This window comes from Glandiceps talaboti, chromosome 3 (assembly GCF_964340395.1).
Source record: "Glandiceps talaboti chromosome 3, keGlaTala1.1, whole genome shotgun sequence".
Classification (NCBI taxonomy): Eukaryota; Metazoa; Hemichordata; class Enteropneusta; family Spengelidae; genus Glandiceps; species Glandiceps talaboti.
In genome coordinates, this window is record NC_135551.1 from 27,597,941 (window position 1) to 27,615,710 (window position 17,770).

A 17,770-nucleotide genomic window follows, 5' to 3' on the forward strand; every position below is an offset into this window, starting at 1 on the left:
AGTTCTGGAAACCTGTACGTGGATGCAATGCTCAAGAATTTGTTGGGTTTTTTTACAGAAAGGTAACTTATGCATAAAATAATTGCTGACCTAAGAACTGTGAGTTAAGAAAAAAATCAAACAAAATACAAAAGGAAATGCTAAATTACGAAAAATTGAAAGTTGATGCAGAACATAGTGGTGGCAATGCTGGACTGAAGAATTCTCACATACTTTAACTAAATACCATTAGGTTGCACAGAACAGTGCAAAGCTTGCCTCCTATTGGCCAGTAGTTACGTCATGCCAAGACAATAATTTCCCTCTTCACTTTGAACTGCAGGAAATTCAATGTCTGCATGAAATAAAATATTAAAATACCCAACACCACTTGTAAGGTTTTATGATATTACTTTAAAAAATGGGACAGGGACACGACTTCTAGATGATGGCTACAGTAAATTCAGAGTGATACACAAGATGTTTCAGAATTTGAAACTATTAACATGATTAAGGATAAATATAAGAGGACGAGATTCCAACTGCATGTCCTATAGTATCTACACTTGTAAATACAATTGAATCAAAATGATAGAGAGACCACATGCTCTCAACGAGGCAGACTAGGCATCCAATGCAATGTCATCTACGAATCAATCTGATTAAAATCCGATGTGGTGAAAGCGGCTAGATGTCCTTATTTACCTCTATTCATCGTGTTGTGACGTTTGTTTTGTTCGGAGTGATCGCCGCCTTCCCACGAAAGGCGAAAGGATCATGGGAAGGCGGCGATCACTCCGAACAAAACAAACGTCACAACACGATGAATAGAGGTAAATAAGGACATCTAGCCGCTTTCACACATCGGATTTTAATCAGATTGTCTACGAATGTGAGACGGGTCGGGTTGTAACTTGATGAGAACCTGTAACGAAACGTCACGTTTCAGGCTGCTGTATAGCGCCACCATACTGCCCGAACATTTTGTTGTAGGACATTGGCGGCGCTGTCTCTGTTACCATAGACAACAAACAAAATGGCGGATGAACACGCACGGTTAGAGCTCTTCGTGATAGGATTATTGCGAGACGAGACGTACCAACAAGCAAGATGTTGTGCAGAGGTATGTATAAATTATCTTATAGCTGTGCTGTACGTGATGTGCAATTTCTGTATCTTAAAAGGGTCTAATTCTATGCATTCAATGTTAACAAAGTTTGTAAACACAGCGAACGTGTATAGAATCATGGAAGTAAAACCCATGATTAGATACCACATTGTCATCCAGTCTCTACGAATGTACAGGTCTGCATCTCTCACACACTTGCAATTTGTGAGTGTGTATGTTAGCTGCGTATGATTCTTTCAACTCATGTGCCATTACTTTCGATTCTGTCTTTCCCCCAATTCAGGGCTTGTATCAAAAATACCCGGACAAGTTTGCAACACCCAATACTAAAGGTCTTCTTGAATTTGAATGGGAGATGTACATCAATGCCAAGAGACACGAACATAGAGGAGAGATGTGGGCTTTCAACGAAAAGGCTGTCTGCTTTCTAAATGGGCAACTTATTGGCGGTGTTCAGGAATTCTTAAAGTGGGGAGTTGAGGAATGGCAATATGAAGATTTCCGTCCACCATCTTTGTACCTAGCATTGGCAGAAGAGGGATACAAAGAACATTTAAAAGAAACAAATGTAAGTTGTGATATTATAATGAAAATTTAGAAACTGATATGGCCATCGAATACTGTCTTAATTCTATGGGAAAATGAAAGATTGGCAATTTCTTTGACAACAAGACAGTGAACTTTCAAAATTCTTTCACTCTGTCAAAAGGACTAAGTACAAGCTTTCATTTGGCAAAGTTTGTAGAGAATACATTTTCAGAGAAAATGTCCCTGAGATGCATTCTACCTTATGGTAATTTTCAATTATTATGTTTTGTAGCATACACATGTATATATGGATATAAACATCGGAGAGGAAAATGCTGGCAGATTACTTTTTGAGGTAAGTATGCAGCAAATACTCTTGTATTTCTGTAAAGTTTTTAAATTTTATGTCATAATTTTGCTGTCAGTTTTTAGTATCAATACTCCACATGACCTTCTCTTCTCATTCCTGTGAGCTTACATATAATGATAATAATAATAATGTTGGGTTCTTATATAGTGCTTTCCCACTCTGTGCTCAAAGCGCTTTACAATTATTACCCCTGGCTCGGATCAGAAACGGCACAACAGCCCTTTAGTCTTCCTCAACTCCCCGGGGAGTATACAATCCATTGCAGCCATTTAAGCGCATAGGATTAAAGCCTTCACATTGCAACCTACATCCTACCAGGTCCCCAATTGTACAGCTGGGTTGACTGAGGCACAGTCGTGGTTCAAATCTTGCCCAAGGACTTTAGCCACTCAGAAACAAACAGCAGGCAGCGACGGGGCTCGAACCTGCAACCTGTAGATTCCAAGCCGGTCACGTTAACCATTCACCCATCATGATTCCACTGATATGAGGTTGTTTGGAAATGAAAAGAATACATTTTGGTAGTTAAAAGAATAAATCACAATGAATAATGCTTTAGTATAAAAAAAAAAGGTACTTATGTATGTATCTTATTGTATCTAGTCAAAACATAAACGTTTGTTTTCATCTTCAGTGTTCTCCACAACTCAAAATTATAGGAGAATATGTCAGTGAATGTACACAGGGCAAGTAGCTTTTGGGATGAAAGGTCATCATCAATATACATATTTAGACATATACACCAGAAGAGTTTTTTTAGCACTTGTATTTTTCCATTTTATTGAATATAGATTTCACAAATATCGTGTATAGATGTAAACTAATAGTAATAGGAACATTTTGAACAAAGAGAATTAGATTGGGACATTAATATCAAAGCAGAGTGCATGACCAACAAGACCAGGGTGCCAACTGTCAAAGCCAGATATACATAGTTGCTAGTAGGGTGTAGAGCCCTGCTAAAACCCTTCTTGAAAAATGTTCACCTTCTCAGAAATATTAATTGTACTTTGTGTCTTTGCAGCTGTTTACTGATCAGTGTCCTAAGACCTGTGAAAACTTCAGAGCTCTATGTACTGGAGAAACAGGAAAATCCAAAGAAACATTGGTAGATCGTCATTATAAAAATTCCCTTTTCCATAGAATTGTACCCAATGGTTGGATACAGGGAGGAGGTAAGGAATATTTGGAAATACAGGATAAAGTCAACTTTTACAACCTAGGTCTCATGTCTTGCCAAAATTGTACGTCAGACGTCAGCTAATCACAGTAAGATGTAGCATAGATCATGCAAAATTGAAATTGTTGCCAGACTCTATTTGATAATGAAATTTGATCAAAATTCTTCAGGGGTTTGTTGTGGGGTATATGGAATAAAAATCCCTCAGTAATTCAGGTGATCACTTTTTAGTAACATTAATAAATCACAATATTGATGATGTTTGACTGATTCTGACAAAAGCTATAAATTATCTAAAACTTTGCTTGACACCAACAAATATTTTTTCCCCATTCACAAGATTTTAGATAATGTAAGAAAGACAGTTTAAATAAAGTAATGTGCTATAGGAAGAATAACTGACATCAAGTAGTATACTACAGTACAGCTGACATCATCATGGAAGACCAATATTTCCACATGACATGAATGTGTTGTGCTTGATACTGCATTGAATCAATCCTGTTTCTGATTGTTGCTCACACTTGGTTATAGTGTGCTTGATAAGGTATTAATTTTGTCTGTGTAGATATTGAAGCTGGTAGGGGAACTGGTGGAGAATCAATATATGGACCTGTATTTGAGGGTAAGATAAGAATGCAAACCAGAATGCATTACTTCTTGTTAAGGTTTTAGATCATATATGCAGTAAGAGCCTAAACCAGCCTGCAGATATAGCTGTATTTGTACAAATTGTTGTAATACATCCAAGCTGTTTTTGTTCTAAATAACTACTGTAAAAATAAGGTAACATTCAGTTTGATCCTGCCAGACACTGAATATTTTCTCTGGGTATTCTGACTCCCTTTCATCGTTACATTGAAGGGTGTGCCTCACAGAAATTCTCTGTACATCAGTTTGTTGTAAACCATCTGTTTTTCATGGAGGTTATTACTGTGAAAGTGTAACAAGACAAAGAAAAATCAGGATTTAGAGTCTTAGTAACTATCTGACTGTACATGTGTACTGCATTATTTGTGTGAAGACTTAACTTATTTGTGAGTACATGTATTATGTGCATTATAGGTACTATCAATATTTCAACTTATTCCACCAAACCAGAGTGATGACAGCATTTTCAAATGGGTGGCATGATGTTTTTTTAACGTCTCACACAAGGTTTTTATGTTACGAATACAAAATAAAACCAAATACAGACAGATAGCATGCAAACATATAAAATGATACATTTTATCTCACTGTAAACACAAATCAACATCTGTGTTGGATGGAACAAGATTCAAACACAGAATTGTTTATTTGTGTTCACGACGAGATAAAATGTAACATTTTATGTGTTATCAGTGCCTGTATTTTGTTTGTGTAATTCATAAGAAAATACAACGTTGTGAGAAATGTAATAAGCATCATGCTGTATAATTGAAACTCTATAGTCTTTCTGGTTTGGTAGTAAAATACTTATTGTAGTGAGATACACAGTCAATTTGTCCATGGATTTGTCTAACGCACTATTAAAAATATAAAGCTAAAAGATTACAAAATACTTGTGAAGTTAATAATGTATGACTCTACTGAATGAAATCATAGTCCTGGGAGGTCACCTCAGGGTCACTGATGGTATCAGATTTATTTATATGCATACAAAGTATTCAACAGCTGTTGTCAAAAATACTTTTGTGCAGCTGTGAAGGTTTGACAAAAGTGTAAATAATGTCGTGATAGGTTTATTGATTCAGTGTTGTATAATTTGCATCCCTCTCCTATAGATGAAAACTATGCTGTCACACACAGCAAACGTGGCATGCTGGGTATGGCTAACCAGGGCAGACATACCAACGGCTCTCAGTTCTATATTGCATTTCAACGTGCACCATGGATGGACACTAAATATGTAGCTTTTGGGTAAGTACTCAACAACAATTTATTTTACCTGTACATAACTACAATTATAAACTGAACAGGGAATACGTTATTAACTTGTCTTATGAGTAAAGTTATGAAGTCTCTTTTAAATTAAGCAACTACTCAAAAAACGACAAACCGTGTTGGGTCATAGGTCAATCTTTGATTGACAACACTAGAAATGCCATGATCTGTGTGTATGTATCTTTCTTCTTTTTAAAAAAAATCAGACTCTGAAGTAACGTGTATTTTTTAGAAGAACAGAAGATCTTCCGTCGATAGCAATAGGACAATGTGAAGTTATTAGTTCAAATTACACAAGATCTGATACATTTTTTGCAACTTAGCATATATATTTACCATAAACAAACTTTTTTGAGATTAAACCAGTTTCTCTTATTCTGTCTACAGACAAGTTATTGAAGGAACAGAGACACTGAAGAAACTTGAAGAACAGGTGACATACAATGAAAGACCAAAGATAGATTGTAGAGTTGCTGACTGTGGAGTCTTTAATCCCTAAATTATTTCATTTCTTTGACTTGGAAGAGAACTGAAGTATGATGCACCTTCTAGACTATGTGTATCTCACCAATGTTGAACATAGTCATGTAAATTGTTGGACATGGCTATGTTTAACATAGTCATGAAAATAGCTATGTTGAACATAGTCATGTTAATTGTACACAGCTATGTTGAACATAGTCATATAAATTGTTGTACATAGCTATGTTGAACATAGTCATGTAAATTGTTGGACATGGAGATGTTTAACATAGTCATGTAAATAGCTATGTTGGACAGAGCTATACCAAACATTATTTTGTCAACATAGATTTATAAAAAATGCAGTTATGTTTGCATGGAAATATTTAACACATAATTGTCAGTGATTATTCTCTGATGACACTTATTAACAGCTATGTATAGCATATTTGATTGACATGTTTAGGTTATATGAATATTTGTGAATTGTTACATTGAACACATTTTTGAAACCTAGTTATGATTTTTCAGTGCATATTTTTTTTTATAAACAAAAAGACCCAAAACATATCATTTAAACATGGTATAGTAACATCTAGACGTGAACATAATGTTACAAAATTGATGTCATGATATTTGTCATTTAAGTAATGCCATGTGAAACATAATTTTGTACATACTATAATAGATACAACCCTGGATGTAAACATAGTTAGTAACTTCAACAGTGGCTGCAATGTTGGTGGAATTCCTTGATTAAGTATTTGATGATCTACTGTTAAAAATGTATTACTGTATATATTTCGAAAATGAATTCTGTTTGAATGAAAATGTTGAACTGACATAAACAGTCAGTTTTGTAAATACATTAACATATTCTAGTCACAATATCCCTTACATTAATCAAATTTATGTCAAATGCATGTATATTGTCAATTGTTTGCTAATAAAGTTTGACAAAGATACCATTTGTTTGTGTGTTTTTGGTTTTTTTCCTTGAAATGTTCCCCAATGATATTGACGATATTACAGACAGGTTTATGATAAGTACCTAGCCTAGAGAGGTAGAGGAAAAGTGAGAGTAAAGTCCACACACGACTGAATTCTAGGCTAATAAGAATCTGTTGTGTTTTGTATCAGTGGAGCTTACTGACAGTAATAACAGTTATGATGACATCAAATATTCATTTTTCATGTTTAAAAGGAGGAAGAATTTGTCCCATAAACTCCTCACACCTTCACATACTTAGCATGTGATTTTGTCATAAAGATTTACATTGTAACCGTATGAAAGGTTATCAAGGAGCACATAAGTATGAATACTAGTGTAATATAAATACAGAAGTGTATGGAATGCCTGACAGACGAGTTTACACGCTTCTATGTTTTGATTTACTATATAGCCAATGTTTGTATAAGTTAATGTATTTATTTGCCATTCCACACTTTCCATGGATTTTGTAGTTGATTAATTGCTTAGTGACAAACTTTGGTATACAAGTGGGGGGGGGGGGAGAGAGAGAGAGAGAGACAGACAGACAGACAGACAGTGAGCGAGCTGAGCACATGCTAACTTTGTAGAGAAGGTGGAAAAGGACTAGTTTGTTATCAGAAATCCAATAAAATGAGGACAGAGGGGAGGAAAAGGAAAGGTAGAAACACATGAAGATTATTTTTTATTACTAGCATTTTACTTCTTTTTTTTTTAATCAACCAACCGTGAAAAAGTAATGAGAAACATAAAAAAAAAGGTCACACTAATGTGCAACGTCCATGATGAATTAAATAACATGGTTGGTGTTCCCATAAGCACAACATAAGTTGACCTATAAATGGTCTAGTCTCCAACGTCTATGGTAACGTTAATTTCATTGGTATATGATTTTTTTGCCTTTGAATAATCACAATGAGAGTCACAGATGGACAAGCTGAATAATCCGGTAGTGAAATTCTTGCATCAAAAAAGGAGACAGATGTCTGTTGATATAATATTATAATAGGTTATTGTGAAAGTGTGTATAAAACATTGATATACAGACTACTAGTCTGATTGCCCATTGTGGGTGATTAATTCTCTCATTATCAAATCTACATTTCAAAGAAAAAAAAGACATTCAAGTATTATAAATTTCTGTGTCTACTTTTTTCCTCTTGTATAGGCCACTGGTAACCTTTATTTCTTAATCCGGCCTACAGTCTCGTTTTTCCTGATGCACTAGTTGCCAATTTACAATGTGGATTATTAACTTCTGACAATTAGTAATGTGTCTACCGGTGAACTGATTGATGGTGTGTACACCATGGATTAAAGTTGTAAGGATTACAAATATATAAGATTGTCACCCCACCAACCCACCCCACCCCCACCCCACCCCGGGGGACAATGACGTGTCATCGTACGGGGGGGGGCTCCGCGCAGACCTCCAAACCCCAAGTGTAGTCGACCACAAGTTATGAAAAAATGAGACCCTTTCTCATACCAAAGCCTTATGTCTGGTATAAGCATGTTGCATTGGTTATGCTATGGTTTTGGGGCTAGATAGCTTAGCCCTGCCTAACATGAAGGCAATGTGGTTACAATTATAAGGGGAACTCAGATTTGATTAAGGTCACTCTATACCTCAGAAAAACTATGTTTTAACATTAAAAGCATACCCTTCCTCAAACCCAAAACACTAATTTATGCAAAATTCATAAACCGTAATAACAATAACAACAACAGAGAAAGGTGGAATACCAACAAGTAATTAATAAGTTCATGTTAACATTTCAATCTTTATTTGAAATGGTCTCAAAGGAAACAAATAATTTTATAGCATTCATGGAAATAAAATATAAAAATCATTGGTAAAACCCAGTCGATAGTTATAGTTTGTATTACTGCAAAAAATTATGTCAATTTCCGAAATTGTCATCTAACATTGCTGGCATTGATTATTGCAGTAGTCCAATATTCACTCACAGAATACCAAGATTGCCTTGACAATAAATGGCCGAATTGCATCATGACTCATTGGAAAGTCCCCCTTATACACCGACAGAAATTCTTTGGAAATACCTCTAGAGCTACGCACCCACAGATCCGGATTTATACAAATGCGTGATATATGGCTGGTGTGATAAAAACACATACACACTGGTACACCACGTCATTTTGACTCTTGGTTCTATCAATGGCGACCACTGTATGAGTAGTAATTTTTTCAAAGATAATTTATTGCATAAAAGTATTCGAAACCACGTCATGTAATTTGAATAACCCGGTAACCTGCTCAAGTTGAAATAAAAATTACAAAAATTAATGTAGTAAATCGTAAATACAGGTAAATCAGTTATGTACGCCCTAGGGAAAATTTGCCATCAAACCATAGACTATGTCTATGGTCAAAGAAAGGCATATTAATTCCACTTTTAAAGTGCCATTACATTATCGTTAACTTGAATTAACATGACGATTTCCCCCATTTAGAAACGTCAGTACTAGTAACAGGCTACATGAATAAACTTTTCTTATTCTCATAAACTAGTCTTGAACTTTTCTTTTCCCTTAGAAATCTAGGTATGGCTAATATAACAAAGTCGGCATGCAGCGTTCTACGCGGTATGACTAACAACGAAGTCCGCAGATCTAGAGTCCTTCGCTGTATACGAAGTCCGCAGAGTTCTTCGCTGTGTGGCTAACAACAAAGTCCGCAGAGCTCTTAAAGTTTTCATACAGACGTATCAGCCACATATTGTTGTCAATTAACTGTATAATAATCATTGAATACCTGAATAGTTTCATGTGGTTGACAACAGTCAGATTTTTCAAATCGTTATCATATATTTAGGTTGCCCATCCGATCAAAAAACGATCGACCTCTCTGTATAAGCCTTTAGCCTATAATGTAGTTGCAACTTGAAGACAAAAATAGTACTGATAGACAATCATAGCTTGTATTTGTAAATGTTATTGCAGATAAAACAGCCTCAATAGAAATATTTGATCTCAACAAATGATTACTTCGTATCTAATTTTTTTTCAGAAGAGACGTTTCACTTTTGCTAATATTGTGTCATGACGTCATGAAACTATAGAGTTAAAAAAAATATTGTGATTTTTTGTTTGTTATTCGTTTCTTCTCTGCACATCGCCGTTAGTATTAGCGAGTACATTGTAAGATATGATGTGTCGTTCAACCGCATCAAATACAGTGCCAATTTCATCCCATATAAAACTGAGACGGCTGTGTAGGGCTGGACGACATGGCCTATCTTTAAGTGTACATAACCAGAATCAAATTATTCTATACTAGAGGCTATCCGTTGCGTTGGCTTTTAAAACTGAAGATCTCTTCCAACAGATTAAAATGCCCACTGATAGTCTCTAAAACATGACAAGGATGAAATGAATAAAGATTTTAATTTCAGTGGAACCAAAAGTGGTGACGTTACTAAATTGTACAACCGATTACTTTAAATTTGCTTTCTGTTTTACTAGTATGTTTGATATACCTGTACATACTGTTGATAGGAATCGCCAGAATGAGAATATTTAATTTCTGTGAGTTTTCATGTAATGCACCATAAAGCAAACAATCGGAGAAAGAAACAATCTCATTCCAAATCTGGCGATACCAGAGAGATAAAAAATCGTGAATGTGTTACAGTGACACTTCGTAAAACTGAAAAAAAATCACAATAATCGAACCCTAAAATGTATACATTCCAACAAGACTGCAGAAAAACAAATCGAATAAATCAGACGAACATGAAATACATCAAAGAATACGAAATAGACGTGTAACGTTGCATATTGACAAATACATATAAAGATATTGTACATTGTACATTTGTACATTGTAGAATAGCAAAAAAATGGATTGAGAATAAGTTTTGTATAGTCTTAAGCTTCCTTCAAAATCACAGTGCTTAACCATGTTACAACGTATTTACCACACTATAGCATTGTATTCAGTGTCAAGGTAAATGTTATTACTTTTTTGACACCCAGATGGCCATGAATGCCCGACTGAATTCTTTAGCTAAGAAATATACTATATACGATTCCAGTACTAGTTATGCACAAAGCTAGTATGTACGTCACCAGTCGAAATCTCCCGCCTTCAGGGTAGTATTGGAGGTGTGGTTACCACCCGGTCTGAGTATCTTTATTGTTCTACCTCTTGAGCAGGTATATACCACATTCGTCATCGTTTCACGTAAGTAGCTCTTACTTGTATGTGATGTGAAAAGCTTATTGTCTGGTAACTCGCGTTTCAAATAAAAGTCAAACTGCACTGGATTGCCCAGTCACTGAAAAGAATTTAAAGAGACGACACAAAAATGAAAGCCCGGAGCAGCATTCTTACTATGATTCGTATCACCGAGGAAGTTTCAATTGGTCTGACGCTCATTATTTAGCGTCACACGTTACCGCGACCGTACCGTTGGCATTTGGGTGAGACATCTTGACAGAAAATCCATGTCTGCATGTCTGCATGCACGCATATATATGGTACGGCAACGCAGGCTGCCTGTGCGTCAGAAACTGTCTCTGTGCCATGCTGTTGCACGGAAAACAGCAAAATAAGCCATAAGCTTAAATAGAGTGTAAAAAAAGTGTAAATTTCTGTGAAACAGTTCGTCGCATCACTGAATCATATATCCTATCATATCGCGTATGTGAATTATTTCAAAATGGAGTTCTTAGAGTTGGTATTTGTTGCATAGTAAATGCTTGGAAGTGCCCTTCTCCTTTGCCGAAATCTTGAACTTGACATGTACTGTTGGAGTTCAAAATCTTGGGAAACGTCTTCTTGCTCAGTTGCTATGGTGACAACAGGTGATTGTACAGTCGACATTCTCTCGAGATTTAAAGAAGTCAGTCTTTCTCGATCAGAAGCATTCAAATCCTGCAGAACATTACCTAAAGCGTTCCTACGACCCCGTAAACGACCTGCTACAAGTGCAGGTAGCCTTGACCGCGAACTTGACACCATCATTTCCAGTATACCTTTACGTCGAGAGTAAGTTTAGATGTACGTGTATATATTCCAACTGCTTCCAGCTTGTATACTTTTCCTCGTTCAACAATGCCAAACTCAAAAATATGGCCTGTTTCCGTCTCAAACGCGTGTTCAGTCACAGTTCTCCACTGTAAGCATTCACTAAATTCGATAAAACGATAAATGAAACTAACCGTCACGGTGCAAAATGTCATTCGTCGCGCCGTGTATTGACCCACTTCACCGGAGTATATTTACAGCCACAAATTCGTTGTACGGTACTGTGTCGGGCTATAAGGGTATGCGAATGATAGCGGTTACTTTATACAGCATGAATTTTTTTAATATATAGATCGTCTTACGTTTGACGGTTAGCGAATCCTCCAGCACCCCAAGAAATATCGATGACAGCGGCAGTATTGTTTGAACCACGACAAAACTCTGACCCCAATATCTTGTGTCATGTTTGACGTCATAGGGGATATCGTGACGCTATTCGATATTGTTCTGAACTGGGTCAGAAGTTCATTTTAAGGACCACTTTTCTCTATGGGCGTGTTAGCGGAAAGTTCAATAGTCCATCAACGCCCAAAGAACTCACATTTCTCTTTCAATGTTCTCTCGAGATTAGTCATTACAGTAGTTTGTACATAATAGAAGGTCGGATCACAATACGTATTTTGCCTAAAGGTGATAGATGTGTATCACCGTATAGTAAAGTCCTTCATTAGTAGCCTAGGGAATTACCATTCATGTAGTGTGTACATTGTCCACAGAGATTTACCGCAGGTGACAGGTGCCTGTAATCACATCAACAATAGCGTGACGTTATCAGCCCGGGTTGCCAATGGATTTTTTTTTATTTTGTAAAAAGATGAATCATGGTGTCGATGTGACCTGGTTCTAGGGTCACGCCATGAAATAAGTGTCATAATTCTAACATGATACTGTCACAGTTACAACAAGGAAGGGAGAAGGGAGAGAGAAAACGGTTGACTGGGTGCATGCAGTCCATTGATATAGGGAGACCTATGTTGTTAAGAGGACGTAAAGATAACATTTCAATAATCTATTTTATAGATAGATATGGATGGATGGATGGATGGATGGATATGGATGGATGGATGGATGGATGGATGGATGGATGGCTGGAAGGATGGATGGATGGATGGAAGGATGGATGGATGGATGGATGGAAGGATGGATGGATGGATGGATGGATAGATGGATGGATGGGTGATGTGTGGGTGGATGGATGGATGGATGGATGGATGGATAGATGGATGGATGGGTGATGTGTGGCTTGATGGATAGATAGATAGATAGATAGATAGATAGATGGATGGATAGATAGATAGATAGATAAATAAATAAATAGCTATATAGATAGATAGATAGGTATGTAGGTTGGTAGGTAGGAAGGAAGGAAGGTAGGTAGGTGGGTAGGTAGGTAGGTAGGTAGGTAGATAGATAGATAGATAGATAGATAGATAGATAGATAGATAGATAGATAGATACTAGTAAATAGACAGGTAGATAGACAGGTAGATAGACCTAGAGAGGAACAACGAGGAGATTGTTGTTTAGGCGATAGATAAGTGACATGACATGAAGCAGATAAACACATTCACACATATAGCTACTCACTTTACTAGTATATATCATGTATAGTACGTCCGAAGGACCGCCAGTTTATTCTCTACTCATTGCAAACTGTACGATGATGCAACCATTACACATATCAGCTAAATATGTATAGTGGGCATGATAAGTGTTAAACTCTGAGATTTTTATGATTTTGCAAATCCACTGAAATAGGTGTACGATCAAAAGATAAAAGTTGAAGGAAAATGGCTGGATGGCGTCTGTGGATGAGAGTAAAGTTCTGTGGGATTCGAACCCACGTGACCGTACGGTCACCTGTTTTCAAGACAGGCTGCTTAACCACTCGCACAAGAACCGAAGTATCCACAAGACATAGCCAGCCGATTGCTAGTTGAACCACCCACATTTTATAGCTATGCGTTGAAAACTGTGATGATGCAATATTTCGTACAGTCACTGAACAGACATAGTATGACGCTGAAGACATATATGGGACTTTCCAGTTTGTCATTGGTTTAGAAACACTGAAATTACTGCGTCAACTTAGTACAATGAAAAATAATTAGACCAAGGACCCAGGTGACAATGGTCCCGTGATGAAAGCGGTCATGTGTGACGCAAGTGGTCGAAACTGGGTCGCTGATTTAACTTTTAGCAAATGAACGGAGAATACAGTTATTCATCATCGGAGTAAACGCAATTTTCATAGTTTCTCCTTGGTGTTAAAAGTTGCTTTGATGATGTCTGTTGTTTTTTTCATTTCAAAATCTTAGCCCTCCAGTTTGCAGAAGTTTCGTTGTGAATGTGAGCGTATTTATTGCCATTGTGCATATTAACTTACAACAGTTATAAAAGAATGCGATTATTTTCTTCATTGAAGACGGCCATCTCTTAGAAAATTACAAAGTGCTATAAATTGTCGATATGTTATGGTAGTTATTGTTTTTGTGAAATCCAACATTGCAATGTGTAGGCTTATATAGGACCCGGGTATATAGGATGCGAGTTAGTTACGACACAGATATATGCAGAGTTAACTACTTTGTTTCAATTGAAAGACAATGGAGATTATAAACGACACAACGGAACCAGAGAAATAGGAAACTGTGAATAATGTCGAACTACATTCAAAGTTCATTCATCTCAAGCTTCCTGAAACTTTTGTTCATGCCAACAAGGAAGTATAAAAGTGACACTTCCATGATGGTGCCAATTACAGTAACATAAAGGACCTCAATATCATATTTCCAGTGGAGTTAGAGGGTCTGAAAACACGCGCCATTTTAGAACAAAAATGGCTTCTTCGTACCGCCCAACCCAAGTGTTCGCGTCTTTCACAACGACTCCACCGGCACACAAGCTCAAGAAAACACCAGAAATTGAAGATAATACAAAGAAAGTGCCAACCCAACGTGAGATACAGGTTTCAGCAAGTGGGGAGGCATTTTTACCACCGGACAGAGCCAGAGTAACCGTGACAGTATCCAGTACCAAAGAGAATGTTTCGGAGGCAAAGAACAGCGTCACGCGTAGGCTAGATTATATTCTACAAAGTTTACAAACACATGGAGTCAAAGTGAGTGAATTGTATGATATTTGAAATCTATTTGGAAATTGGAATAAACTTGCTAGAAATCAAAACAAGGGAACAAACGGACGATTGTAACTTGTTGTGACCTTGCACCCGCGTCCTCATATGGACACGTTCCAATATTTCTTACGGTTAGCCATTTTCTACCCTTTCTAGTCAGTGTACATATAGTAGACGGGCATTTTATTATATATATATGCTTTGGAAAGATCAAGGAGAGATGTCAGGAAAAGTTAAACTTATATGATGTATTTCCTGTCTCACTTTCGATGAGCGGTAACATTTTGAGCGTTATCGGTTTCCATGGACACCGTCCGGCGGGATAGGACGAACGTTGTCTCAACTTGCATAGTCACGTTATGATATAGTGACTATGCCGTAGTGTAAGAATAGGCCTGGGATTCACTCTATTGAACTTTCGGACTTTGATGCGCAAGATTTGGTTAGTTTTAATTCAGACAGTGTGTTTGTGTCATATTTCGTACGTATATTATTTTCTTCACTTCTAGGAAGGTGACATTGATGTGTATAAAAATATCCAACGAATCGATGGACTATATGACATGAAGACAGAGGTCACTGTACTCTTTGTTGATTTTAATAAGTGCCAAACTACATGTAACTTCCTTGTTGAAAAGTTAGACAACTCAGTAACAGTTTCCCAACCACAGTTATTTCATAGCCACCAAAGATTAGAAATGCTCAGGTAAGAAGTAAGACAGAATTTTAACATGTAGTTCCTTGAAAAGGGGATTTGAGAATATGTTTGGTAAAAGTATTAACGTACAAATTGAAATTCTCAAAAAGTACCCTATATTGAAACTTGTTTTACAGTATTGTTTGTAACCTTAAGATTCTATTCACCCACTTGTCAACACTTTCTAGGAATACCATTACACCAATTTGTAAATGACTTTGTTAGAGAAATTGGTATACTTGTAAAATATTGGGGAACTCGGATAGATATTCCTTTAACAAGGACCTGATCATTGGTTAGGGAATCCTGGAAAAATAATCTGGGAACGCCTGGTAATTTTTCCCTACCACCCATAACAAATGCACAGATATTGAACGTTATAAACTACCAGTGAGACTCGTGTAGATTTCTGATTTAACTTACGGAAGTAATGACACTGATATTAATGATCTCTCCTTTCCAGACGACAGGCTTGTCTGACAGCTGTGAGAAATGCCAAACAAAAAGCTTTGGAAGTAGCCAGACTCCTACGTCAGTCATTAGGACGACCATTAATGGTACGCGAAGAATACAGTCATGAATGGGAAGGTCCAGCAGCTAATGAAGTACCACAAGATAATGAAATACCTGTCAGTTTTCAACAAAGAATTGCCAACTCTACTATTACTGTCAGTGTCAAAATCTTTGCTGCATTTGAACTGAAACCTAGAGAGAAAGGCAAACAAGCAGACGGTATGCTACTCGAGGCTACAGCATAACAAGAATTGTCACAGTCTGCAATTTAATCTACATGGTAGCTAAGTTATATCAAAAGATTTAGTGTCAATTTTTGATCCTGTGAATAAAGAATAATGTACAAAATTTTCCTTCAAGTTCCTATAGAGATGGCAATATGTAAATGATTGGCCATTCTGATAAGTTTATAGTATCGTATACATTGAATATTTTATGCCTTTGGGATAATTTGAATGAATATCATATTGCATAGCAGGACTTTCAGTGATTTACAATTATATCATACTTCTTTCAAAATATTGAGAATTAACTTTGTAATGAGCACTTTCCTTATTATGCTATAATGTACAAGGTGTTTATGACTTTGTGTTCTCTCCACTGTGTTATAGAGTAGTGGAGCCCACCCCATGCATAATGCATTATTTTATTAATGTAATTATCACATCCATAGTATTGTTTTGTAAGAGAAACCTAGATTATACGAAAATGAATGTTGATGGACTCCGGATTCATACTTAGTAATTGGAAATTTCTACTCACAGTCAAAAACTATTCGGAAGTGAAACCCAAATTTTCGCTGACATCTCATGACAATAGCCCATTGTAGTACACCCCTGATGATGCTGACGAGATGTCAGTGAAAATATGGGATTCACTTACCAGAAATTTGTTGATTCTGAGTAGAAATTTTCATTACTAAATTGATTATGTCATCCGCAAATTTTAACGTTAACATTATTTTACTTGACACACACCTCAGCACTTGACACTGTAAAGATATGATTCTAGTTACAACACTCTACTGTTGTATACATCATTCAAGTATTTTATACATTACTAGTAAACTGACATTTCAAAACTTATTGAAAAGGAAATTCTTTTATTTGGTATATGTAAATTTTACAATGACACAAATCAAGAGAAAAATTATGAATTTTTATTTCTGTAATCTAAACAGAATTTATCAGTTATGGCGACAACAAGGAAACTTTGTGAAGTATTTGTCATTACTTTTAGCAGGGCAATGTCAATCCATGTATATAATAATGTTATCCTTTCCATCTATGTGTATCCTGAGCTACAGTGAACCACTTAATTAGCTATGCCATGTCAGCTGGGCTTATTTGTTAGTCTCTGCCAGACATGGCTATTGTTTACAGTTACATTGTATATACAATGTTAAAAACAAATAAGTCTCTGAAAATGAACGAAACCATGTATAGTACATTTTTTTTTTATCAACGTGTTTACTTTTTATGATAATTATTGCAATTTTCAACTCTTAGATAACATTGTATGTGCACTTATAAAGATAATATTGAATAAGGCTAGAAACATATTTTGTAAAAAGGAGTCAAATTAATGTGAAAAGAAAACAGCCATTGATTATCATTGAATTTAATAAGTTAACTTTAACCTGATCAGTGCAACTGTGATAATTTACATTTTTTCAAGAAATAAACTCGTAATATTTTCTTATGTGTGTGTCAATCTAGGATCTGTTATTGTAGATGATGTGTAAATGGTAAATTATGTATGGAACAACTGTGTGTGTGTGTGTGTGTGTGTGTGTGTGTGTGT

General features: G+C 36.2%; 3 protein-coding genes across 3 annotated transcripts in view; all 3 read left to right on the top strand.

The window, feature by feature from the left end:
* Positions 1-17,770, top strand: part of LOC144453937 (large ribosomal subunit protein uL13-like) — a 116,619-nt gene that overhangs the window by 7,637 nt on the left and 91,212 nt on the right. The gene's annotated exons all lie outside the window — the stretch shown is intronic.
* On the top strand, positions 1,014-6,491 carry LOC144432742 (putative inactive peptidyl-prolyl cis-trans isomerase-like 6). Its single transcript, XM_078121014.1, has 7 exons — positions 1,014-1,102; positions 1,392-1,676; positions 1,929-1,991; positions 3,031-3,181; positions 3,755-3,811; positions 4,953-5,088; positions 5,500-6,491. The coding sequence occupies exons 1-7, from the start codon at positions 1,016-1,018 to the stop codon at positions 5,609-5,611; spliced, it is 891 nt and encodes a 296-aa protein (XP_077977140.1). The 5' UTR covers positions 1,014-1,015; the 3' UTR covers positions 5,612-6,491.
* LOC144432859 (interleukin-1 receptor-associated kinase 1-binding protein 1-like) lies at positions 14,461-17,384 on the top strand. The gene is made up of 3 exons (XM_078121157.1): positions 14,461-14,742; positions 15,267-15,463; positions 15,918-17,384. The coding sequence occupies exons 1-3, from the start codon at positions 14,461-14,463 to the stop codon at positions 16,210-16,212; spliced, it is 774 nt and encodes a 257-aa protein (XP_077977283.1). The 3' UTR covers positions 16,213-17,384.

Excerpts from the sequence above, each read along its gene's own strand:
- LOC144432859 (XM_078121157.1), top strand. The coding sequence starts at position 14,461 with ATGGCTTCTTCGTACCGCCCAACCCAAGTGTTCGCGTCTTTCACAACG. Across the intron at positions 14,743-15,266 it reads TACAAACACATGGAGTCAAA|GAAGGTGACATTGATGTGTA; the intron begins GTGAGTGAATTG and ends CTTCACTTCTAG. Across the intron at positions 15,464-15,917 it reads CAAAGATTAGAAATGCTCAG|ACGACAGGCTTGTCTGACAG; the intron begins GTAAGAAGTAAG and ends TCTCCTTTCCAG.
- LOC144432742 (XM_078121014.1), top strand. The coding sequence starts at position 1,016 with ATGGCGGATGAACACGCACGGTTAGAGCTCTTCGTGATAGGATTATTG. Across the intron at positions 3,182-3,754 it reads TGGTTGGATACAGGGAGGAG|ATATTGAAGCTGGTAGGGGA; the intron begins GTAAGGAATATT and ends TTGTCTGTGTAG. Across the intron at positions 3,812-4,952 it reads ATATGGACCTGTATTTGAGG|ATGAAAACTATGCTGTCACA; the intron begins GTAAGATAAGAA and ends CCTCTCCTATAG.